Genomic DNA, 27,543 nt, shown 5'->3' on the forward strand with positions numbered 1-27,543 from the left:
TTCAGACTTCAAGAAACCATTACTTTTCTATTATTACAGGCTTACCAAAACATATTCCCCATTTTAATTTTAGCTATAGTTCATTCCTCGTTGATAACCCAGCTAAAACTTAACCATGGCCTCTCTCCAGAGCATCTGCATAGGATTGGAATCTATAAAATTGGTTCTGTCGTTGTAATAATACAGTGATGAGTGTCTTACCACCCGGCAAAATAGCGGAAAGGATAGAAGACAGATTAAGTTGTGAGATAGTACGAGATAAGGCTAGTTATTAGACGTGTCTATTTGACTTCAGTCATAATTATACGGATGACCTCGAAAATATTTTATTTTAATAATTTCTGATGTTAGAATACATGATTAAATATATTAAGATATATTATAGTAAAAAACATTAATTAGTAGCGATTTTAAATTATAAATCTTTAAGTTTATTTAATAATAAAATTAACTCAACTGAAATATTTGACTAAACTAAATAAGTATGTTCATTCCGAAAACAATTGTTGTATGTGGAGTTGGCGTAATAGTTAGAGACGTTGTCTATTGATAAGAAGACTGGGGTTCAATTCACACCAAGGGTAAAATTTTTGTTTTACTCAATCAAAAATAATAGAAAATATGATACATATTAGGTAACAAGTTTTCGAAAAACTCATTATTTACAATTTATTCTTATTCCAATGTTATAAAATAGAAATACAAAATATTTCAAATTCAATTCCAGTTTTACAGTCTTCAGTTGTGAATGGAAAATAATCCATTGAAGACTGTTTAATGTCAAATCCATCACTAAATTCTCAGTGTTAATATCAATTCCTCTGTACAGGTAATGATTTTCAAAACAATTGACGACATTGGAATGGATGCGCGCGAACAGCTACCTGCTTTATAGCTAACCAAATCATCAAGCCTTCAAGTTATCAAATAATAACACATCGAGAAGTGTTTTTTACGGTAAACAGAAACTTTTTATTGAAAAAACAATTCGTGAAAAGGATTTTAACGGTCGAGGAAAAAGTGCAAATTGTTGTCTGGCATGTGAATGGATTATCAGACAACATGATTAGACAACAATTTGTAAATATGTTTCCAAATAGGCCGGCTCCAGCACGATCAACAATTCAGTCTATTATACGTAATTTTTTTACTTATGGATCCGTGTTCGATCCAAGAGGAGTTCGCAGACAAAGGGAGGTAAATCCAGATTTGGAACTAAGGGACACTTTGATTTGTGCAAGTATTGAGCAAAATCCTACCCAATCAACACCTCGTCTCGGAGAACAATGTGGAATTCCAAGGTTTAGAGTAGGTGAAATTTTGTAAAGACATCGATACCGTCCCTATAAACTTCATAAATCCAATGAACAATTCCCTGGGGATGAATATAGACGTTTAGAATTTTGTCAAACTGCAATGGAAATGTCACATCAAGATGAACATTTTTTAGAGAACGTTTTGTTCACCGATGAATGTACGTTTTCATTGCATGGCCGTCACAATTCAATCAATGCTAGGTATTGATTCGAGGAAATCCTCGTCAGATTTATGTCGCTCGTACCCAGCGTCTTCGAAAAGTAAATGTTTAATTTCGAAGGCATAATAGGGAATCATGTCATTGGTCCATTTTTTATAGACGGTATGTTGACTGGGCGGAAATACTTGGAACTTCTGCAAAATGAAATTGTCCCAGCCCTTTGTAATTTACCAATACCTTTGGATTCCATATGGTTTCAACACGATGGTTGTCCTGCACATAATTCTCGCATCGTCAGTGAATATCTCAGTGCGACTTTTCCTAATCGATTGATTAGTGGCCACGGATATTTTTTTATTTTTGTAGAATTTTTACTTATTTAAACATTCTTTAAAAGATTTTACTTTATTTTCGAAAGTACGACGATACTGTTTCGTCAATAAGATTTTTTGTTTTAACTTTAGTTTTTGTTTAGTTTTGTTTAGTGATTCAAAGCAAAACGATCTTTGCATAATTTCAAATTATTAAAAAAAAAAGAAAACCACATGTGGGTTTTGAACTCTAATCGTCTGCCATGTCTGTATCGCAATGTCGAATTCTTACCACTAATCCACGAAGGATTTATAATTATTCCGTGACAAGAGTGTATGAAACTCCTCAAATCATAGTAGAAATTATTCTTGGTTAATAATTTAAAACTTATTATTAAATTAATAATTATATATATATATATATATATATATATATATATATATATATATATATATATATATATATATATATATATATATATATTATAATAATATTATTATTAAATTAATTAATACTTAAATTATTTTATTCACATTTTTGCTTTATTGTGGTCAATCAGTTTTTACTTTATGCGAAATTAAAAAATGGAAATACGTCACACATTCGACGTTACTCATAATAATTATGACCGAGGTGATTTAGCTCGAATCTAACGTCTAAAGGTGTGAGACTATCGATAGTGGTAATGTAATGTAATATAAATTATACGTTTTTCCGATTATTTCTCACCTCTACGAGTTTCATCTCTTTTTATTTCACAAGGTAACTGTGTTTTCTATCTCTTACGTTAAAAAGCCGGGTGGTAAGGCACTCATCACTGTATATCTATAGGAGATTTGAATTACTTATTTTTCGATTATCTTAATCATAGGGAACCTACATTTAGGTTTGATCGATCTCAACATTAGCTTATTAGTTGACATCAGCAATCTGTTATCTTATTCTGACAAATCTATATAATATTCTATCTGTATCTGTAGAGTAGGAAGGGCAAGTTAAGTTTCACAGCACTTAGGCCACAATTGACCCATTGTGCATCCTCCCAGGAAGCTGTCACCCTCAGCTCATTGTCCATTCTGCCATTTCTAGGAAGGTTGACAAGTCACCAGGAGACATATAATATTCTAATCAAGTTTATAAACGATTCTAAGATAAACATTTAAACATCCTTATAACTTATAATAATTTTCTGTGGCAAAAAGATTCTTTGTGTAATGGGATCTCTCTCTCTCTCTCTTCACACACAAGTAAAGTATACAGTGATGAGTGTCTTACCACCCGGCTTTTTAACGTAAGAGATAGAAAACACAGTTACCTTGTGAAATAAAAAGAGATGAAACTCGTAGAGGTGAGAAATAATCGGAAAAACCTATAATTTATATTACATTACATTACCACTAACGATAGTCTCACACCTTTAGACGTTAGATTCGAGCTAAATCACCTCGGTCATAATTATTATGAGTAACGTCGAATGTGTGACGTATTTCCATTTTTTAATTTCGCATAAAGTAAAAACTGATTGACCACAATAAAGCAAAAATGTGTAGTGATTATTTAATCTAAAGTTTTAAATTATTAACCAAGAATAATTTCTACTATGATTTGAGGAGTTTCATACACTCTTGTCACGGAATAATTATAAATCCTTCGTGGATTAGTGGTAAGAATTCGACATTGCGATACAGACATTTTTTAATAATTTGAAATTATGCAAAGATCGTTTTGCTTTGAATCACTAAACAAAACTAAACAAAAACTAAAGTTAAAACAAAAAATCTTGTTGACAAAATAGTATCGTCGTACTTTCGAAAATAAAGTAAAAACTTTTAAAGAATGTTTAAATAAGTAAAAATTCTACAAAAATGAAAAAATATCCGTGGCCACTAATCAATCGATTAGGAAAAGTCGCACTGAGATAGTCACTGACGATGCGAGAATTATGTGCAGGACAACCATCGTGTTGAAATCATATGGAATCTAAAGGTATTGGTAAATTACAAAGGGCTGGGACAATTTCATTTTGCAGAAGTTCCAAGTATTTCCGCCCAGTCAACATACCGTCTATAAAAAATGGACCAATGACATGATTCCCTATTATGCCTCCCCAAACATTTACTTTTCGAAGACGCTGGGTACGAGCGACATAAATCTGACGAGGATTTCCTCGAGATCAATACCTAGCATTGATTGAATTGTGACGGCCATACAATGAAAACGTACATTCATCGGTGAACAAAACGTTCTCTAAAAATGTTCATCTGGATGTGACATTTCCATTGCAGTTTGACAAAATTCTAAACGTCTATATTGATCCCCAGGGAATTGTTCGTTGGATTTATGAAGTTTATAGGGACGGTATCGATGTCTTTACAAAATTTCACCTACTCTAAATCTTGGAATTCCACATTGTTCTCCGAGACGAGGTGTTGATTGGGTAGGATTTTGCTCAATACTTGCACAAATCAAAGTGTCCCTTAGTTCCAAATCTGGATTTATCTCCCTTCGTCTTCGAACTTCTCTTGGATCGAACACGGATCCATAAGTAAAAAAATTACGTATAATAGACTGAATTGTTGATCGTGCTGGAGCCGGCCTATTTGGAAACATATTTACAAATTGTTGTCTAATCATGTTGTCTGATAATCCATTCACATGCCAGACAACAATTTGCACTTTTTCCTTGACCGTTAAAATCCTTTTCACGAATTGTTTTTTCAATAAAAAGTTTCTGTTTACCGTAAAAAACACTTCTCGATGTGTTATTATTTGATAACTTGAAGACTTGATGATTTGGTTAGCTATAAAGCAGGTAGCTGTTCGCGCGCATCCATTCCAATGTCGTCAATTGTTTTGAAAATCATTACCTGTACAGAGGAATTGATATTAACACTGAGAATTTAGTAATGGATTTGACATTAAACAGTCTTCAATGGATTATTTTCCATTCACAACTGAAGACTGTAAAACTGGAATTGAATTTGAAATATTTTGTATTTCTATTTTATAACATTGAAATAAGAATAAATTGTAAATAATGAGTTTTTCGAAAACTTGTTACCTAATATGTATCATATTTTCTATTATTTTTGATTGAGTAAAACAAAAATGTTACCCTTGGTGTGAATTGAACCCCAGTCTTCTTATCGATAGACAACGTCTCTAACTATTACACCAATTCTAGATACAATAATTGTTTTCGGACTGATCATACCTATTTAGTTTAGTCAAATATTTCAGTTGAGTTATTTTTATTATTAAATAAACTTAAAGATTTATAATTTAAAATCGCTACTAATTAATGTTTTTTACTATAATATATCTTAATATATTTAATCATTTATTCTAACATCAGAAATTATTAAAATAAAATATTTTCGAGGTCATCCGTATAATTATGACTGAAGTCAAATAGACACGTCTAATAACTAGCCTTATATCGTACTATCTCACAACTTAATCTGTCTTCTATCCTTTCCGCTATTTTGCCGGGTGGTAAGACACTCATCACTGTATACAAATGCCACCAAAACAATAGTTTCAAAATGATAAAAAGTATTTTACCTACATAGAATAATACGTTTGTCGAGAATACAGTACTAACCTGTTACTCTGACATCAACAAAAGCTTCTGCCATACCAACTGGATTCTTAGCCACGCATAAATATGTACCCTGATGTTGATATTGGATAGGGTTGAAGTTAATGTATCCGTCGCTGACGTAAACTGAAGTGGGCATCATGGCACGTCTATAAGGCAACCAGTAGATCTCGATGGGTTTGTCTCCAGTAGCGATGCAGTTGATAGAATTGTACACACCTGTACGGGCTACTAGGTTAGGGGGGTTGACGGTGATACTTGGAGGGACTATAAAGAAAAAAACGCAGTGTTAATACAATATGATTATAATCAAGGTATACATTTGAACACTGTATTTAAATTAATTTTAAATGAGCTACAGTTTCAAAAAAGTGTAATTTAATAATTATTTTTTCTTTTTCTCCTTTATTAATTACAGGTTTAAATAAGTTAGTTATTCTGTTTCTGTACTTTTTTCCTTTTATTCTGTATTCTTTTGTTTCTCTTCATTTCAAGTCTTTCACTCTTTTATCTGTTTGCGTTATTATCCAGCTTTCACATCCGTATGAGCATATGTCGCCATTGTATCTCTTCCCATTCTGTGCAACACCAGTTCGTTCGTAATATGATCGGTCTATAGTATTTTCAAAATTCTTCTGAAAAGCCACATCTCAAAAGTTTACAGCTTTCTCATCAAGTAAACATTAACAGTCTATAAAGAAGAATTGAGTGGATATAACATTTTACCATACGATATCGGATTTGCAGATTGGGACTTTCTTTACTTAGACATTTCTTCATCTTCAAAAAAGCTGCTATTGATTAAATTTCTAAATTCCGGATTTAGATCTTCAGTACTTCTATGTACTTTATTTTGTCCATTAGTTCAATATCTTCAGTTTTTATTTGGATCCTTATTATGACTTTAATAACCATGGTTTTTGTTATATTTATGTTTATTGTTAAACCAAACTATTTCCCAGTATCACAAATTGTGTTTAGTAGCGTCTGCAGGTCTTTCTCGGCCATAATGCCATTATATTTTCACTACTTATCTTGATCTTTTCTGTAGTTTGAAAAGTAAATAAATTTTCAGAATATATAATAAATACTAGTGGTGAAAGAACACAGCCGTGTCTCACACATCTACTTATCCGTTGCGCATTTGTGCTATTTCCATCTAATGTTACCACAGACTGTTAGTTTCTTTATAATATACAGTGATGAGTGCCTTAAGAACCGGCAAAATAACGCAAAAGATAGAAAATATAATAGGTTGTGAAATAAAAAGAGATGAAAGTAGTAGAGGTGGGAAATAATCGGTAGAAACCTATAATTAACATTATAAATCGATAGTCTCACACCTTTAGACGTTAGCTTCGAGCTAAATCACCTCGGTCATAATTATTATGTGTAACGTATGTGTGACGTATTTCCATTTTTTAATTTCACATAAAGTAAAAACTGATTGACCACAATAAAGCAAAAATGTGAATAAAATAATTTAATTAATAGTAATTATTTAATCTAAAGTTTTAAATTATTATCCAAGAATAATTTCTATTATAATGTGAGGAGTTTTATACACTCTTGTCACGGAATAATCACTATCCTTCGTGGATTAGTGGTAAGAATTCGACAAAGACGTCGCAGACGATTAGAGTTCAAAACCCACATGTGGTTTCCTTTTTCTTTTTTTTTAATAATTTGAAATTATGCAGAGATCGTTTTGCTTTGAATCGTTAAACATTTATGTCAGTCGTTACTAGTATTAGAAGTGTTTAAAGTTAAACACAAATATCTTATTGAAAAAAAAAGTATCGCCGTACTTTCGAAAATAAAGAAAAAATTCTTCAAAATTAAAAGAACGTTTAAAGAATGTTAAAATAAGTAAAAATTCTACAAAAATAAAAAAAATATTGTAAATAAACGTATTTACAATATGTTCAAATAAGCCTTCATTAGCAGCAGAACAATATCCCAAACTGTCACTGAAGAAATATAAAAGTTTGATGGATCAGAGTTCAAGTCACGATGTTCTCATGCAGGCGCTCAGGGTTTAAATCCCACATGAAGGTTTTACTTTTTTAAAAATTTGAAATTATGCAGACATTATATCGTTTTGCTTTAAATCACTAGACATTTATTTTAGTTTTTATTAGAAGTGTTTATAGTAAAATATGAAAATCTTATTGAAAAAACAATGTCGTACTTTCGAAAATAAAGTAATAATTCTTCAAACATAAAAGAACGTTCTAAATAAATGCACTTCCAAAAATATTTAAATAGGTAGAAATTCTATAAAAATAAAAAAAATATATTCTAATGAAATGTATTTACAATAAATGTTCGAATAAGCCTCCATTAGCAGCAGAACAATAACCCAATCTATTATAAAAGTTTCGTCTAACATTAGTTAATGTTTCTGGACTAATACCTCTCATTGAATCAGAGATCTTTTCTCTTAATTCTTGGAGAGAATTAGGCCTATCGTCTTCAATTCCATATAGCTTGGACTTGATATATCCCCACATAAAAAAATCACAAGGTGCAAGATCAGGTGATCTTGCAGGCCAAAAAATATATCCGTGGCCACTAATCAATCGATTAGGAAAAGTCGCACTGAGATATTCACTGACGATGCGAGAATTATGTGCGGGACAACCATCGTGTTGAAACCATATGGAATCGAAAAGTATTGGTAAATTACGAAGGGCTGGGACAATTTGATTTTGCAGAAGTTTCAAGTATTTCCGCCCAGTCAACATACCGTCTATAAAAAATGGACCAATGACATGATTCCCTATTATGCCTCCCCAAACATTTACTTTTCGAGGACGCTGGGTACGAGCGACATAAATCTGAGGAGGATTTCCTCGAGACCAATACCGAGCATTCATTGAATTGTGACGGCCCTGCAATGAAAACGTACATTCATCGGTGAACAAAACGTTCTCTAAAAAATGTTCATCTTGATGTGACATTTCCATTGCAGTTTGACAAAATTCTAAACGTCTATATTGATCCCCAGGGAATTGTTCGTTGGATTTATTAAGTTTATAGGGACGGTATCCATGTCTTTTCAAAATATTACCTACTCTAAATCTTGAAATTCCATATTGTTCTCCGAGACGAGATGTTGATTGGGTAGGATTTTGCTCAATACTTGCACAAATCAAAGTGTCCCTTACTTCCAAATCTGAATTTACCTCCCTTCGTCTACAAACTCCTCTTGGAGTGAACACGGATCCATAAGTAAAAAAATTACGTATAATAGACTGAATTGTTGATCGTGCTGGAGCCGGCCTATTTGGAAACATATTTACAAATTGTTGTCTAATCATGTTGTCTGATAATCCATTCACATGCCAGACAACAATTTGCAATTTTTCCTCGACCGTTAAAACCATTTTCACGAATTGTTTTTTCAATAAAAAGTTTCTGTTTACCGTGCAAAAACACTTCTCGGTATGTTATTATTTTTGATGGCTTGATGATTTGGTTAGCTGTAAAGCAGGCAGCTGTTCGCGTGCATCCATTACAATGTTGTTAATTGTTTTGAAAATCATTACCTGTACAGAGGAATTGATATTAACACAGAGAATTTAGTGATGGATTTGGCATTAAACAGTCTTAACCGGATTATTTTGCAATCACAACTGAAGACTGTAAAACTGAAATTGAATTTGAATTATTTTGTATTTCTATTTTTTAACATTGGAATAGAATAAATTGTAAATAATGAGTTTTTCGAAAACTTTTTACATAATATGTATCATATTTTCTATTATTTTTTGATTGACTAAAACAAAAATTTTATCCTTGGTGTGAATTGAACCTCCAATCTTCTTGTCACTAGACCACGTCTCTAACTGTTACGCCAATTCCACACATAATTGTTTTAGGATAGAATATACCTACCTTTAGTTTAATCAAATATTTCAGTTAAGTTATTTTTAATATTAAATAAACTTAAAAATTAATAATTTAAAATCGCTAATAATTAATGTTTTTTACTATAATATATCTTAATTTATTCAATTATTTATTCTAACATCAGAAATTATTAAAATAAAATATTTTCGAGGTCATCCGTATAATTATGACTGAAGTGAAATAGCCACGTCAAGAACTAGCTTTATCTCATACTATCTCACAACTTAATCTGTCTTCTATCCTTTCCGCTATCTTGCCGGGTGGTAAGACACTCATCACTGTATATCAAAGGTAAATTCGTTCATTGAAAATATAAATGATATTTTAAATATAATAAAAAATTAAAATAAGTAACTTTCAACAATATTTCCAGTAAATGTTCGACAAACATTTTCCTATTTGGCAATTCCTGATGTTTTGTCATATTTTTGGAAAAGAAGCAATATGTTTAAAAGCATATAGAATCTTTCGATTCGTTGTATTTTTGGTGTTGTTTGGTATAACAAAAATAGTTGGTACACATTTATAACAAAAACTGCAAGTGTGGTTTGGCATTGATATAGTCTTTTATAGATGGCAATACATAAGTTCGGCTTGCTTTTGGTTTTGAAATCTGTCATATATATCTAATGTCTGTCAAATATCAACCTGATGTTTTGGGGGTGTAACATGTGAATTAGTAATATTTGTATTAGGTGTGTTATATTATAGTTTGATGTCTAGAATCTACAACTCAAAGATTTGATATTCTTAATGAATCACTCCGTATCTTCTTTTTCTTTAAGTGCCTTCTCCCGATCGGAGGTTGGATATCATCATCACTAGCTTTATTCTATCTACTGCTGCTGCAATAGAACTGCATTTAAACCAGTCCCTTAAATTCTTTAACCATGACACTCTCCTTCTTCCTATACTCCTTTCACCTCTTATCTTTCCCTGTATTATCAGCCTTAGCAGTTCATATCGCTGTCTTCTCATTACGTGTCCCAGATATTATAACTTTCTTATTTTTATTGTATATATTATTTTTCATTCTTTGTCCATTTCTCGCAATATTTTCGTGTTAGTTTTCTTCTGTGTCTATTCTAAGCATCCCTCTGTAACACCACATTTCAAAGGACTGTAACTTAAGTGTTCTTGCTTTAATGACCAGCTTTCAAGTCCATATTTCAGTATCGAAAACACGTAGCATCTCAGTGCTCTTACTCTCAGTTCTAATCTAAGATCTTTGTTGCAGAGCATTGTTTTCATTTTTACAAACGTATTTCTTGCTATTTCTATCCTGGCTCTTATTTCGGTTGTTTGATTATTATTGTCTGAAATCCAGTATCCTAGGTATTTGTATTTATCAACCATTTCTATCGGTACATTTCCCAAATGTATGTTTGTTGGTATATTTGTTTTCTTTGTTATTATCATGTATTTGGTTCTTTTTATATTCATTTTAATCCATATTTTTCATAAGAAACTGTTTGTTTTGTTTAGCAGTAATTGGAGTTGTTCAGCAGAGCTTGCCATAATCACGGTGTCATCTGCATATCTTATGTTGTTAATAGATTTTCCGTTAATTATTATTCCTTCACTTTGAGATAGTAATGTTTCTTTAAAAATGGCTTCACTATATACATTAAATAGTAATGGGGACATAATACATCCCTGCCTAACTCCTCGCATGATTTCAATTTCTGGACTGGGTTCGTTATCTATTACGATTTGTGCTCTTTGATTCCAGTAGAGGTTTGTTATTATTCGTAAGTCCCTATGGTCTATGTTTTTTGTCTTTAGAATTTGGACTAATTTTCCATGTCTTACTTTGTCAAATGCTTTTTCAAAATTAACGTAAAAAACATGCAGATCAATATTCATATCCATGCATCTTTGAGCTAACACATTAAAAGCAAATAATGCTTCTCTGGTTTCTAGTCCGTTTCTAACCCAAACTGACTATCATTTATTTCTTCTTCCAGTTTTTTTTATACGACCATGTATTTTTTTCAGGAATAATTTGAGAATGTGACTTATTAGTGATATTGTTCTGTATTCACTGCAATCTTAAGCGTTTGTATTTTTAGGGATAGCACAAAAGGTGGATAGTAATCATTGTTTCAGTATGTGTCCTGTTTTGTATACTAAGTTAAATAAGTCTACTGTAATGTCTAAGGTTTCCTCATTTATGCATTTTAAGATTTCTATAGGGATTTGGTCTGGACCTACTGCTTTACCATTTCTGCTTTTTTAATGCCATTTTAATTTCCTCTTTTAATATCTTCAAAACCATATCCTCTTCTACTTCTATCTCCATCTGTTCTGTTCTATTGTCTTTGAACAGTTCATTAATGTATTCTGGCCATCTCTTTAATTTGTCATTAGTATTTAACACACGTTTCCTATTTGCATCTTTCAGTAATCTCGGTTTTCTTGTTCTATTGTTGTGAGTTAATTCTTTAATTTTTTTATGTGTGTTAAAACTATCATGTCTTTTCTCGTATTCTTCTATTTCGGCGCATTGTTCTTTTAACCATTGTTCTTTCGCTTTCTTAATTCTGTAATTTATTTGTTTATCCACTTCTTTGTACATCTGATTATCTTTGTTTTTATATTGACGTTTTTCTTCCATTAAATCTAAAATTTCTTCCGTCATCCATTGCTTCTTTTTATATCTGGTTGGTATTAGAATTTCTTTTTGACTTTTATCTATTTCTGTATTTATTAATAACCATTTTTTATTCGTCTCAGTATTTTGTAGAATTTGTTCTTTAACATTCATTAATCCGTTGTTGATTTCATCTGCCAGGCGTTGCCTTCTGTGTGGGTTCCTTAATTTACTTGTATCCATTTTTGCATTTGTGGTTCTTCGTTTTATTATTTTTATTTTGAGCCTAATTTTGGTCACTACTGGGTTGTGATCTGGTCCTATGTCGGCACTTGGATAGGTTTTTGCGGATATAATTACCTTCCTGTATCTTTGTCTAACTAATACGTAGTCTATTTGGTTTCTTACAAATCTCTCTTCTTAACCTGCTGTTGACTTCCAGGTATATAGTCTTCTCTTTGGCATTTTGAATAATGTATTAGCTATAATAAAATTATTGTTTTGGCAAAACTCGATAAGCCTGTCGTTTCTCTTGCCCAGACCATATCATCCTGTACATTCGTCTACTTTTTCTTCCCCAACCTTTGCGTTAAAGTCTTCCATTATAATTGTTACATCTTGCGTTTTAATGGATTTTAAAATGTTGTCTAGGTCTTCGTAGAAAGTTTCAATATCGCTCTCTGGTTTGTCCGCAGTTGGAGCATAAACTCGTAGGAATCCACAAAATCCAGACGAGAATGCAATTCATGCAGACGAGATCGTTCTGTTTACTAATAATCCTGCAGAACTACTAGTTGATCTAAAAATGAACTTGAAAAAAACAAAAACCATGTACAACGAGCTAGTGGATGTCCAAGATGTCCAATTATCAACATTACACTTGAGACAATAGACGAGTATGTATACCTGGGACTATTAATACATAAATCTGGCTTCTTACTTCCAGAAATCACTAGAAGAATGAAACTGGCTTGGGCATCTTCTTTTGGTAGAAATGTAGTTATAATAAAATCGAAGATGCCAATCCACCTGAAGAAAAAAGCATTCAATCAGTATATGCTACCAATCATGACATATATGGCTGCAAAACTTGGACACTAAAGAAGGAGATAATATCGAAAGTCACTCAAAGGTCAATGGAGCGATGCATGCTAGGTATAAAAAAGAGAGATTGAAAAAGAATAGAATGGATCAGACACAAAACCAAGGTTATTGATGTAATCTGTAGAATTATATCTTTAAAATGGCAGTGGGCAGGACATTTAAGAAGTACACTGTGGTATCCAAGAGGCATCAAGAGACGAAGAAGATGTCCAAATTTAAGAATATGCTGAGAATGATGATCATGATAATGATACATATGTAAAACATTTACAAATTTCAGTAAGAGCTTTGCTACGACTTTGATGAATTGAGACGCCGAAAAAATAAAAATAAACGGTGAAAGGAACACCGAGTTCGTCAAACTTTCCCTGTACGAATTGATATCAGTCTATTGATAGTCATCAACAGAAAAAGGAAATTATAAACAAAGAAAGGAAAGAAAAGAACAGTTTGAAAATTGAGTTTCTAAATTTACGCCTAAATTTATAAAAAAAAAATAAATAAATAACGAAATATTGTGAACCAAAGTTAGAAATCTACCTTCTTCTTCTTCTTCTTTAGGTACTGGCTAGCTACAGGCAGCTCTGAAAAAGTTGACGAAACTGCAATTATATCACTTTCTCAGATTGTTGAGCCAAGAGATGCGTGTTCTTCCAATACTTCGTTTTCAATGTATTTTTCCCTGCATTATGGTTTGTAGCAACAAAGGAAATATACCAAAATCTGTTAAAAATAACTTTAAGTTGTAGAGGAACTGAAATTGCCTACTCTACAACGAAAGTTGTCGTTGATAACGAGAGGAGCTTGTTATTGTTTCGTTTTGGCTTTGATAGAAGATATTTAATACATAAGGAATATAATTATTTACTCCAAACAAAATACATCAACAGTAGACTAGTTCATTTATAATAGCTCTAATACATTTCTAATGAAACATAACTAAAAAATATCATTTTGATCAAAAAAGATCAAAGATCAAGAAACAAGAAAAGCACTATCACTGCTAAATCCTATAAACACAAATCATGTATTTTATCAATATGTATTTTATCTTTAACGTTTACTATGGAAAAGCTTTCAAGAGGCACTACCCCGAATAACTAATTTGGGTTATCGATAAACTTTGACATCTTAGTTTGACATACAAGCTGCAAAATACATTATCTTTTTGTCAAATGGTTAAATAATATTAGGTGAAAACGGAGAATGAAACCATAAAAGTCCCTAAAGATCCTTCGCAATGTAAAATTTTGAATCGTGAAAAAGGCATTGTATTTAATTGAAATAAACCAAAATTTTAATTTAACATCATGATCTATTCCCGTTAAGTAAAATAGAGAATATATAAATGCCACAATATCCCACATAAAATAACACTATTAATCAAGAATATAGTACCAACCTTTTATGATGACATCAACTGTAGCATTTGCTTCACCAGCTCGATTTTTAGCCACGCACAAATATTTACCGGCATCTTGCGGTTGGATATTCTTGAAGCCAATGACTCTATCTCTAATGTAAACTGAACTGGACATGTCACGTCCAGAAGCCGACCAGGAGATGTTGATGGGTTGGTCGCCACTGGCGTAGCAGTCGACAAAACCAGACTCACCCTGACGGAGGACTAGTGTAGTCGAAGACAAGATGATCGTTGGAGGGACTAAAAAAAGGAGAATTAACAAAATGTAATTATAAACAGCGTATAGATTCAAATTATGTAATAAAATTAATTTTAAATGAGCTGCCGGTTGTGACGGGTAGCTTTTTTAGAGAGCAGACTCAGTAAAACACAGGTTTCAATTAAATAAAAAAAATTAGATGCTAGGTAATGTGTACAATAAAAATTAACACTTCTATCCTGATGACGACGGCAGCGATGGCGATATGACCCACAGCATACAATGAACCCAAAGTCATAACATCCATAAAGATCGGACGTCTGCGCTGGATGGGCCATGTTGAACGGATGTTGGAGACTGAAACACCAAAACATATAATGAGGAAAACATCAGTAGGGAGAAGGTCAAAGACCCAAACTTAGATTCATGGAACAAGTGGAACAAGATCTGAAAACACTTAAGATTACCAACCGGAAAAACAAAGCAAGGAACAGAACAGAATGGCGGAAAATCCTAGAACAAGCCAGGACCCAGAAAGGGTTGTCGAGCAACTAATGATGATGATGATATATTCTTTCAAGTTTAAATGTATTTTTTTTTTAATTCTTCCAAGTGGGCCGGAAATTGCAACTAACAAATAACAAGTAACAAAAAAACAATTTCCCGAATCGCTTTGATTAAATTTTTTTAGGCGTACCTCATCGAAGTAAATAGTTTTTCTATCTTGGTAATTTTTTAAAAAATGCTTTCTTTTTGAGTTCGAGCGCGGCAATATTTGAATGATGAAATTATAATTTCATTACATATATTTCAACCAAACCCTAGGGAAACTCATATAGAGGATAAACGAGTAAATACTGATTTCTTTAACATACAATTGACTACTACAAAAGAAACTCAAAAATTAACTAAGAACATCAAAAAAAGCACCTGGATTTGACCTGATCAATGGTGAGATAATAAAAAAAATTAAGTAGAGAAGCCATAACAAAGCTTACCACTCTAATAAATGCATCTTGTAGACTTAGATATGTTTCCATCCTTTGGAAACGTACAGAGGTCATAATGATGCCCAAAGTAGGACAAGATAACTACGAATTAACATCATACAGGCCAATCTCCTCATTATCCCTAATCTCAAAGGCGTTTGAAAAATTACTACTACAAAGAATGAATCATATAATTGAACAAAAAAATATTATTCCGACATACCGATTTGAAATTCGTGATGAACAGTCCGCAGTTTACCAGATCCATCAAATAATAACTAAAATAGAAAAAGCGTTGGAAGGAGACAAAATTTGTTCAGCAGTATTCCTGGATATCGCAAAAGCATTTGACAAAGTATGGCACGACGGCCTGCTAATGAAGCTAAAGAAAATATTTCCTATGCAACTCGTTGAAATATTGCAGTAATACCTATACCAGCGAACATTTGAAGTTAAAATGGAAAACGAGTACTCTGAGTTGAAGCCAATACACGCAGGGGTTCCACAAGGTAGTGTTCTTGGACCAGTACTATACCTTTTGTATACATCTGACATTCCGGAGAAAGAAAACATTCAACTAGCCACATTTCCTAATGAGACAGCAGTCCTGGCAATAGAAGAATCTACGGTTACCCTACACAATGCAATTAATGGCATAGAGCGCTGATCCAATATATATATATATATATATATATATATATATATATATATATATATATATATATATATATATATATATATATATATAAGTATAAGTATAAAATAGTATATAAAGTTTAATAAACAAAAATCAGTTCATATTAACTTTACTAACAAGAAAATCATTTATCTCACAATTATCTTAAACAGCAGCATTGTTCCTAATAAGAAAACAGCGAAATACATGGGTTTAAATCTGGACGTCAAACTCAAACAGAAAGAGCATGTTAAAAAAAAAGAACAGTTGAAGATAAATGACAAAAATATATATTAGCTGATAGGTAGGTTCTCTCAACTTTCTATCCACAGCAACCACAGCAAACAGATATTGAAACCGGTGTGGACCTATGGCCTACAATTATGGGACTGTATCAAAAAAAGTAATTGCAGAAATTTAGAAAAGTTCCAGAACCGGATACTAAGGAATATTGTAGGTGCTCCTTGGTATATTCGGAGTGACGATTTACGTAGAGATCTTAAAGTCAAATCTATTCCAAATGGAATAAAGCAAATCGCCAGGAGACATGAAGAGAGGCTCCATGAAGTACCTCAACTTTTTGTCAACCAACCCCAGATGCGAACGCTGAACAGAACTAAACCGTTCGAGCTGGTATAATTTGTGAAAATATGCAAGGCTTAGTTAGTGTTGAGCATTGTAGCCAAACAAAGAAGTGGGCATTTCTTTGTGACCAAAAAAGCTAGGATGGACCAGGTGACATCTAGCTTAAAAACAATCTTACGAAAATTAGGTTAAAGAAAAAGTGCTAATTAACCTTGTATATTTGGTGTATTCTTATTGTTTGAAATAAATAAAAAAAGTTCCTTCATAATGCAAAATATGAACATAGTTTCAGGACGATAAAACTTACTTACCTTCCACGATGACATCAGCTACAGCACCTGCTTTACCAGCTCGATTGGTAGCCACGCATAAATATCTACCGGCATCTTGCAATTGGGTACTGTTGAAGCTAATGTATCCGTCTTTGATGTAAACTGAATTGGGCATGTCACGTCCTAAAGACGACCAGGAGATATTGATGGGTTGGTCGCCAGTGGTACTGCAGTTGATAAAATGATACTCGCCTGGATGGGCTACTAGTTTACGCGAAGTCAAGGTGATCTTTGGAGGAACTGTAAAAAAAAGAAGGCAGAATTACCACTATGCGATTATAAACAACGCCAACGTGTACATTCAGATGATGTATGAGATTTCTTATATCTTTAGTTCTAACTTTGTATTACAAAATTCGAGGGACTGCCGAATGCCCTTATGACGCTGAAGCGATTTATATACGAGGCGTGTTAAAGACGTGCAAAGATATGGCAATAATTTTATTTTTACATGAAAGCCTGTACCTTAATCTACTTTTCTACATAATTTCCGTGAATATTGAGGCACTTGTCATAACGTGGCACCAGTTCTGATAAAATTCTGCCGCCTGACTTGTTAACCACTGCATTACAAATGTTTTGACTTCGTTATCGTCTTGAAGACGCTGACCGCCCAGGTGTTTCATCAAGTACTGGAACAAATGGTAGTCGCTGGGCGCCAGATCAGGATTGTATGGAGGATGATCTAGAGTTTCCCATTTAAATGATTTAAAGAGATCTTTGGTCTGATTAGCCACATGTGGACGGGCATTGTCATGCAGCAAAACGATACCCTTACTCAACTTGCCACGTCTTTTGTTCTGGATTGCACGACGCAGATTTTTCAATGTCTCACAATAAGACGCTGCATTGATTGTCTCATTACGAGGCAGAAACTCCACTAGCAATACTCCTTTTCTGTCCCAAAAAACTGTGCACATGATTTTCCGGACAGAAATTGTTTGCTTAAACTTCACTCTTTTGGGTGATAATGAATGTCGCCATTCCATGGATTGTTGTTTCAAATCTGGTGTGACGTAGGCCACCCACGTTTCGTCACCACTAACAATTTGGTCTAAAAAATCTTCACCTTCACTGTGGTATCGCTCAAGGAAAGTCAATGCACTGCCTAAACATTGGGTTTTGTGCAAATCCGTCAACATTTTTGGAACCCAACGTGAACACAATTTCCGGTAATTCAAGTTCTCGGTAACAATGCGATATAAAACACTACGAGAATACTGAGGAAAGCAGTCGGACAATGATGAAATTGTAAAGCGTCTGTTTTCTCTGACCTTTTCGTTCACTTTTTGCACCAAATTTTCATTAACGACCGAAGGACGCCCACTTCGTTCTTCATCATGTACATTTGTCCGGCCATCTTTAAATGCTGTCACCCATTTCCTTACCATTCCATCACTCATAATGTTTTGTCCGTAAACTTCAACGATCTCACGATGAATATCGATCGGTTTTACGCCTTTAGCACTAAGAAATCGTATAACAGCCCGTACTTTACAATCAGCGTGACTCACGATTGTTGGAGGCATCTTAAACACTGGAGTAAACAAGTATACAATGAAGAATCAGACTGTAATGGCGTCAGTGTGTAGACAAGAGATGTAGGTAACCAGCGCTCATGCGCGGAACGCCGACCGTAGCGCAGCGGCGGCGGAATTGCAAAACGGTACTTACTTAAAAAACATGTCTTGTACAATATTTTACAAGTGTGCAGGAAAATGGTAAACTATGTAGAAGGTTAGTGATCTGAGACGTCAGGAAACTGAGGCCTCAGAGGTTCTTAGAAGTAGACTTAAAAGGCGGAGTAACTGTAATTACTATGTAGTTTTTGCAGGTTATCTAATTTTCATTTTTATTGACTTCTGGATGTCAAAAATCTTGTTGTTTTTAATCTTTTTACCTTCTCGTTCTTCTAATTTAATTTGTAACTCTTTTGAAAGTTTTTTGATGCTAAAATATTGGCTGCTAATTTGGTGATCGATAAGAAATATAATACAAAACTCGTTTTCCAACAAATGAATTGCCAAACTAGAATTACGCTGGTTTTTATAAGTAGATTGATTTCCTAAGACGACTTAACCCAAAAGTTCAGCGAAAAGTGAAGTATTTGTTATGAAAATTGTACAATAGACTAAAATATCATTTTGTTTACATCCTAGCGTTAAATGTAAAGAAGTCAGACAAAATTGAGCAGATTAACTGTAAATGGCAATTGGTGACGTCAAAATCACTAGTAAATAAATACAGATATATTGTAAGCTAAAGTAGGAAAACTACCAAAAAATATTAAAAAATATCTTTAACTAGTGGAGGAACTGGGATTGCTTACTCTGCAATGAATGTTGCCGTTGATGCCGAGATTAGCTTGTCCTTGTTTCGGTTCGGCATTGATAGCAGACCTGAATACGCATCTTGAAAGAGATATAATGTATAAAAAATATAATTATTCACTTCAAATAAATACATCAACAGCACTGTTCAATGGTTCTGTTGACTTGTTCATTTAAGATGACTCTAATCGGTTTCTAATCAAATTGAACTAACCAAGGTAAGTAGAAGAGTAGTAGCAACTTTCAGAGAAACTTTCAACTTTCTCTGAAAGTTGCTACTACTAAACCTATAAACAGTAATCATGTTATTTCTAAAGCAGCTGATATAAAAAAATGAGTCAAACTGGTATTTCTTATCGGTAGAAATTTTTTATTTCGGAAAAGCTTTCAACAGGCACTAACCCCAATAACACATTTGGGGTATCGGTATCCTTTAACATCTTAACTTACAGTCGGTTCACAATTTGTTGATAGCTCACTACAAGTTTAACCCTAATTAGAAAACTGAAATACAGAGAGGATAGGTAATACGATATAATAGTAAAAACCAACCTAAAACTGACGGTTTAAGACGTTTTCGACTAACCCACCTTATATCTGATGGAATACAATACCTTATAATCCTATTACGGGGGTATTTTGAATGGTTAGAGATGAACGACCAGTGTCGTAGAGTATATGATTGAAACATTTATCTGAACTAAATAAATATATTTTTTAAATTGTACTTATGTAAATTGTATTTTTTAATAAAACTTATTTATTTTATTCAAAAATAAAAAGATTCTTGCCATTTGTAAAAGATACATTTATTTAATTAAGGAAAAAGGCGCCAAATGTCGCCTGGCAAAATTTATAATGTGTTTTAAATTTATCCATTATTTTCGAATCCGGAGAAAACTAATAAATATTTTTGAAAAATTTAAACGCAGAATGAAAGATTACATTATTACTCAGGGCAGAAAGTCCCTGAAAACTTCTACAATGTTTATTTTAATATGTTATGTAACAGGGGTGAAATTAAAACAGAAAATATAGTACAATTTTTAATTGAAAATATTGCATGCAAAAGAAACTTTTTATTTATTCTAAAAAATATTTCATTCTGCCTTTAAATTATTCAAAAATGCTGTTTAGTTTTCTCAGGATTTGAAAAAAAAATGGATACATTTAAAACACATTGAACATTTTGACAGGCGACATTTTGCGCCTTTCCCCTTTAATATCTTACGATTACAACTATTATTACTTACCTTATATAATTACGATTAGAAAACTATTCAAATTCAAAATAAATAGGATCAACTTCGGAATCCGAGTCATCTTGAGGGTTAATAATTAGCGGTTGTGTCTCTACGGTCACATCAATTATGTTATCAAGATCCCACATTTTTTGTTCTTCTTCTATTACATGCCTTACTGCATCTTTCCAGTTTTGTTCTGTAATATGTTGTAAAGACTCGTATAACAATTCACGTACAGCTTGTATTTTATATAACGTATTTTTTCTAGCCACATAACTTTTCATTTGTGCCCAAATGAGTTCAATTGGATTTATTTCGCAGTGGTAGGGTGGAAGTCTAAGGACTGTAATGTTTCGCCTTTCCGCCATTTTGTCAACTACGTATTCCTTGAACTTAGATTTGTGTTGCCGGGCAATTTTTAGAAGTTCTGCTTTTACCATTCCATCTTCGTAAGGCAGATACTTATTCCGCAGCCAGTCAAGAATATCCTGTTTCTTCCACGCAGTCGTTGGAAGTCTTCCTACTAGTCGTGAATGATAAGGTGCATTATCTAATACTATAATTGAATTTGGTGGTATGTGTTCAATCATCTGCTCAAAATAATCTTCGAAAACATCAGCTGTCATCTCCTCGTGATAGTCTTTTGTGCTTTTGGACTGAAATTACAACAAACCATGCTTAACAAATCTTTTTCACTGCCAATGTGAGAAATTATTAATCTACTGCCTTTACCAGAAGGTAAATCCTTCCATAACCTTCCAACCTTCCATAAAGGCTTGCCTGGAGCTTAATATATTTTTATCTGACCAATTTTTTTTTAGAGTATGACCTGAATTTACCCACGTTTCATCATGGTAGAAGATGGGCCTTCCTTCAGCCCGGAATTTTCGTATGGATCTTAGATAATTTCTTCTCCAACATATTATCTCCTCCCGGTCAATCAAAAGTGATTTTCGGTCTGATTTCTCCCACCAGAAATTTAATTCTTTTAAACTTGCCACAATTTAGTTCGTCCGATATGAGGCAAATCCGGGTCGTCTCTTACTTCTTGTAAAATTTTGTTTTGGTTTGGTATTTCTTTTTTGAAAAAAAATCCATGAATTTTCCTTCGAATACCATTTTTGGCAAATTCATCAATTTCAATAGGCTTTTTCCCTCTCTTTAAGTGTTCGTTTGTGTTTGGGTTAGCTATACCGTGTTTTTTTCTTTCTTCTCTCTTGGTGAATAGACAGACTTACTGACTGTACGCAACAGTACCGGTGTAAAACTTGATGATGTTGATGATGAAGCCATCACAAACAATCCAACAAAACGAGCACGAGCGAAAGGTACGTATATGTTCGTAGGTATATGGAATAAAAAATCACTCACGCACTGCATATAATTCGCAAAAGTAATATTCGAGACGCTAACTACTGCCGTAGACGCGGACACACCGACGAGCCGTAAATTACATGCGATCAAAAACGTACTAAACAAAAACATTGTTTTCGTTCGTAATAACTTCACCCTTTTAAGTTAAGTTTCGAATATAAACTGAACAAACCAGGCACGTGGCCAAAGCATACCCATTATATTATTAAAAATCTGGGGAATTCCATCCTAATTATCTTGCAACGAATAGTACCTTCGAATATGAATTCCAGGTTTTCTAGTAAAGTGATTAAACGCGAAGATTAGTATTGAAATATCCAAAGAGATAAGGTATTTTTTATTAATATAATATAATTACATAACATTAGCCGTGAAAGTTTTAATTGTTTTTTTGCTAAATATATTACTATTAAAATATTTTTAATATTATATATATATATATATATATATAACAGTATTAAAAAATATTATATTATTATTTAATGAATAAACACCTCAGGAACGCCTATGGTTTACGACCGTTTTATGAGTTTAAGGCACATTTTGTGCTCTCAACAATTTATGAACGGATAATAGCATACAAACTGCTGCAATAAACATGGTATTGTTTTCCAATAATTAAAAACTAATAGAAGAAAACAGAGAATGAAGAACTTAAAAATAGCTAAAGATCCTTTTCAGTGTAAGGTTTAAATCGTGAAAAAAGCATTTAATTTAATTGAAATAAGCCAATATTTTAAAGTCTATCATAGTGTATTCCCGTTAAGTAAAATAGATATTATAGAAATGCCACAAGAAAATAGTTTCAGAACGATGAAAAGTATTGTAACCGCATAAAATGATACTATTAATCAAGAACACAGTACTAACCTTCTACAGTAATATTAACTTCAGCTTCTGCTTTGCCAGCTCGGTTGTTAGCCACGCACAAATATCTACCGGCATCTTGCAATTGGGTACTGTTGAAACTAATGTATCCGTCTCTGGTGTAAACTGAGCTGGGTATGGGAACTCCCCAACGCAACCAGTAGATCTCGATGGGTTGGTCGCCAGTGGCGCTGCAGTTGATATAAGCATGCTCACCTGGGTAGACTTTAAGAATACTTGAAGTCAATGTGATCTTTGGAGGGACTATAAAAAAGAAGACAGAATTAACACAATGTGATAATAAACAACGTGTAGTTTCAGATGATGTATTTAAATTAATTTAAAATGAGATAATTTAATTTTTCCGTCGACCTTCCATTTATGATTAATTTTAACACCCTCAAAATCATTGATTAATGACCCCTATTAATGAATGATTTTCTATTAATGAACGATTTTATTATAGGCAATACAACATACATTGCTTGTATAAATTAATTTAACCACATTTAACGCTCTGTGATTGGCAGTTACCTGTGGTGTAGGCAACCAAACATACCTATTTATATTCCCACTAAAAAATTATTTAAAATGAAGTAGCCGCTGTAAGTACTGTTTGTCATTGTATGTCATTATTTATCGTTAAGTAAATAAAAATTTAAACTAAGATATTTTTATTTCTGAAAAGTATGGTGGACGGAAAAGTTTTGTAACGAACTCGTGAATTAAAATGGCGATTAACAATCTCGAACATTAACGTCTCGTTAATATATCTCAATTGTTAATCGCCCTTATTAATACACTTGTTGGTTAAATAACTATTAAATAAGCTGCAGTTTCAATAAAGTGTACTTCGATGATAGTATTTTCCTTTTCTCGTTTATTAATTACAGGTTTTTGGATAATTTGTCAACTTTTCTTCATTCTCTTTGTGTGCTTTTTTCTTTTGTTCTTTATTTTAACTTGTTTAACTTAACCTGTAACATATGTAAGCAATGGAGTTTGTGTACTACGTAATAAAAATAAATTATATTGAATAGAAACAAACGCGATGGATAGAGACTACTGGAAAAATTCTTGAGAAGGCTAGGACCCAAGTAGGGTTGTAACGCCAGATGATGATGATGAAATCTGTTGCACGATAAAATACAAAACTTTTTGATACTTTTTTTCCACTAAGTTCTAAATAGGAGTAAAGCACAGCAAATTATACTTACTCAAAACCGTGAGCCCAACTTTGATGTCGAAGACTGGTGTGCCATTAAAATCTAAAGCTGTGCATTTGTATTCTCCTCGAGCTTCTTTTTCTACATTGTCGATGTACAAAACTCCACTTCGTTGACTAGAGTTGACAGGCAATGGATGACCGTCCGTTCTTGACCAACTTACATTTAATTTTAAACCTTAAAATACAGAAAAAAAAATATTAATGATTTACCATTATCATTAGAGCATTCAAGGCCATATATCACGTCTCTTTTTGAATCTCCTCTATCTTACTATTACTCTTGATACTAATGTGTCATCTCGATGGCTTTTAGTGTTTCTCTATACTAACTTGATCTTGTTTTTGTTGCATAATAATTTCTCTTGAATTTAAAACTTTTGACGAGACTGTATTTTCAGTTAACTTTGTCTAGAGATTAGTATTTTTATTTCTTGGAATATTTCAAGTGTGTGTACTTAAAAGTCCCCATTTTCTTATGAAATTAGTTCTGGGAGTGAGAGTTTCACTTAAGTAAAATCTCAGGACCTAAGAAATATGTTTATCATAAAAAAGTTACAAAAACAGTAGTACGACTTGACTTCAGCTAGTTGCCAGTTAGTATTTGTATATCAATATGCATTCATACGTTGATATTTACATGTTTAAAGTTTTTTGTTTACTCAAATATTATAATGTGACGATAGGTTTAGCGATTAGAAAATAGTCACACATGAAGATAAATGGAGAAATAATTAATAACATAAGGTATGCTGATGACACTGTAATTCTAGCAAGTAGCATGGAGGAACTGAGTTGCCTAATGAGTAAGATACAAAAAACAAGTGCACAATACGGACTCAGACTAAATATCACAAAAACCAAATGGATGTTAGTAAGCAAAACTCAACAACCACCACAGCAACTGATATTAGACAATGAAAAAATTAAAGACGTGGATTCGTACATCTACTTGGGAACAACAGTTAACTCAAATTGGGATCAAGCGAAGGAAATACGTATAAGAGTAGAAAAGGCAAGAGCATCGTTCACTAGCATGAAGCAAATTTTCACCTCTCAAAATTCAACTTCTGAAATGTTATGTACTCCCGGTTTTGTTATATGGAATGAAGGCGTGGACAATGACCGCAACATTGATGAAAAAAGTAGAGGCCTTCGAAATGTGGGCTTACCGACGTATATTACGTATATCCTGGACTGAGCACGTGACCAACGAAGAGGTACTACGCCGGATAGGTAGAGAGAGAGAAGTAGGAATAAGTATAAAGAAAAGAAAGTTGGAATACTTGGGTCACGTTATGAGACATAATAAATATAGAGTACTACAGCTGATCGTTCAAGGGAAAATAGACAGCAGAAGGGGTCCAGGGAGGAGAACACACTCGTGGCTCCAAAACTTGCGGCAATGGTTCGGATTGTCATCTGCTGAACTATTCAGATCTGCCGTAAACAAAGTCAGAATAGCCATGTTGATTGCCAACGTTCGGAACGGACAAGGCACATGAAGAAGAAGAAAATAGTCATCCCAAATACACCTGTTTTCGCAGTACTAGATGTACTAGTAAAACTTAGTTTATTTCATGACCTTTACTATCCTGACCAAAAATTTTTAGAATGTATTGTCCATTATTATATTTTATATTTGTGTTGTTAATGTTGAGTGTCAAAGTTTATTTTAAATAATATCAACGACTATGTCTTAAAAAAGGAATAAAACAATTGCGAACTTGTCAAAAAGTCAAAAGAGTTTTTCTCTAACATCTCGGCCAACCTTCTGACTGTAGCCCTAATAAACTGGTGGTTTTTTTCGTATTGAAAGAGGCGTTCGGCAAGGAAACAACATGTTTCCTAAATTATTTACAACTTTGCTAGAATAGGCTTATGAAACAATAGATTGAAAAGAAAAAGGCATCAATGCAGATGGAAAATTTTTAAATAACAGGTCATGTAGCAAGATCAGTTGATGACCGGTGGACAAAAAGAATTTTGGAATGGAGACCCCGAATACGAGCACAGAACAGAAATAGAGGTCGACCCCCAAAGAGATGGACAGATGACATAAAAGAGTGACTACAAATTGGATTCAGATGGCGCAAAATCGGACTAAGTGGAAAAGCATGCGAGAGGCCTATGTTCAGCAGTGGACGTTAGAGGCTAGTTGATGATGATATATTTATCTAGTATTCTATATACCTAGTAATCTAGTAAATCTTTCATTACTTACCCTTCTCATTTTCAACGCTGCACGGTAATTCGGTTCTATTACCTAAAACTACTCTGAATTCTGGATAAAAAGGATCGGCAGGTCTGAAAGTAGTTGTGTAATGTGGTCTGAACGGTTTGTTGTCTTTCCAGCCTCCTTCTGAGCCAAAAGAGAAAGAATAGCAAGAGAATAAAGTAAAAAAACAAAAACTGGTACAGTAGACGCTACTGCCATACTGTTTGCTGTATTTTTAAAAGTTTAAATATTAAAAAATTATTAAAAAAAATATTAAAAGTTTAAATTTAGTTAAGTTTAAAACGTCTAATTGGCAATTCCAAAAAATCACTCTGTTTAAATTGGAGATAACTTGGCCGTTCCATGTGTAAATTTCACTCTGTATGATGAACCATTGCGGTGACCCAAACACTAAATTGTTTATAATCGAGTTAAAAATAGACTTTGGTAAGCAATTAAAATATTCGATTATGAATAAAGTATAAACATAATATTTAGTATTTAGAAAAAAAAAATTCTATTGTATTGGATATCATATAATGATTAAGCTTTTGACATTACATAAAAATTATTTAGCACCTAAATTAATAAATACTTACTTACCTTGGACATCTTTGGTATCATCATCACCATATGAAGATCGTAAAATTAAATATATACAAAATACGATGAGCTTCATGTTGTTTTGAAATTATTTTAATTCATATTTAGCACGATACAATTTTATCTAAATAACTAAATCTGCAAATTGACTGATATGTTGGTGCTCTTATACCATGTAGAATTCAAGTAAGTGAGATTGTTATAAAAACTATAAATTTTGATTTTGGTAATTACCTAGATATTGAAAGTTTTATGGGTCGGGTAATTAAGTTCGATGATAAGCAAAATTATATATGTATATCAAATTTTGATAAACATTATTTTTTAAAACGCGACAGTAGAAATCCCAAAATGTCTATTGACGAAACGAAAATTCAGATTTTTGCTATAATCTGTGCTTTCTATAAATTTCAAGGCAAAACAGACGATAAAAAAGGTGTCAGAAAGATATAGGGAATCTAAAAGTTGAACTTTAC

The 27,543-nt window shown here is 32.9% G+C and overlaps 1 protein-coding gene across 2 annotated transcripts in view; it reads right to left on the minus strand.

Moving 5' to 3' along the window:
- Positions 1-27,283, minus strand: part of LOC140444709 (basement membrane-specific heparan sulfate proteoglycan core protein-like) — a 30,130-nt gene extending 2,847 nt beyond the window's left edge. The window contains exons 1-7 of one of the 2 annotated variants that reach the window (XM_072536470.1): positions 27,068-27,283; positions 26,471-26,605; positions 24,239-24,424; positions 23,025-23,285; positions 17,186-17,446; positions 14,405-14,665; positions 5,394-5,657 (exon numbers count right to left, since the gene is read on the minus strand). In XM_072536470.1, coding sequence (XP_072392571.1) covers positions 5,394-5,657; positions 14,405-14,665; positions 17,186-17,446; positions 23,025-23,285; positions 24,239-24,424; positions 26,471-26,605; positions 27,068-27,143 — 1,444 coding nt within the window. In that variant the 5' untranslated portion in view covers positions 27,144-27,283. Of the gene's footprint in view, positions 1-5,393; positions 5,658-14,404; positions 14,666-17,185; positions 17,447-23,024; positions 23,286-24,238; positions 24,425-26,470; positions 26,609-27,067 lie in introns of both variants that reach the window. The other variant, XM_072536471.1, reaches the window with a different exon arrangement.
- Positions 27,284-27,543: the final 260 nt, after the last annotated feature.

The sequence above is a fragment of the Diabrotica undecimpunctata genome, chromosome 6 (genome assembly GCF_040954645.1).
Source record: "Diabrotica undecimpunctata isolate CICGRU chromosome 6, icDiaUnde3, whole genome shotgun sequence".
Lineage (NCBI taxonomy): Eukaryota > Metazoa > Arthropoda > Insecta > Coleoptera > Chrysomelidae > Diabrotica > Diabrotica undecimpunctata.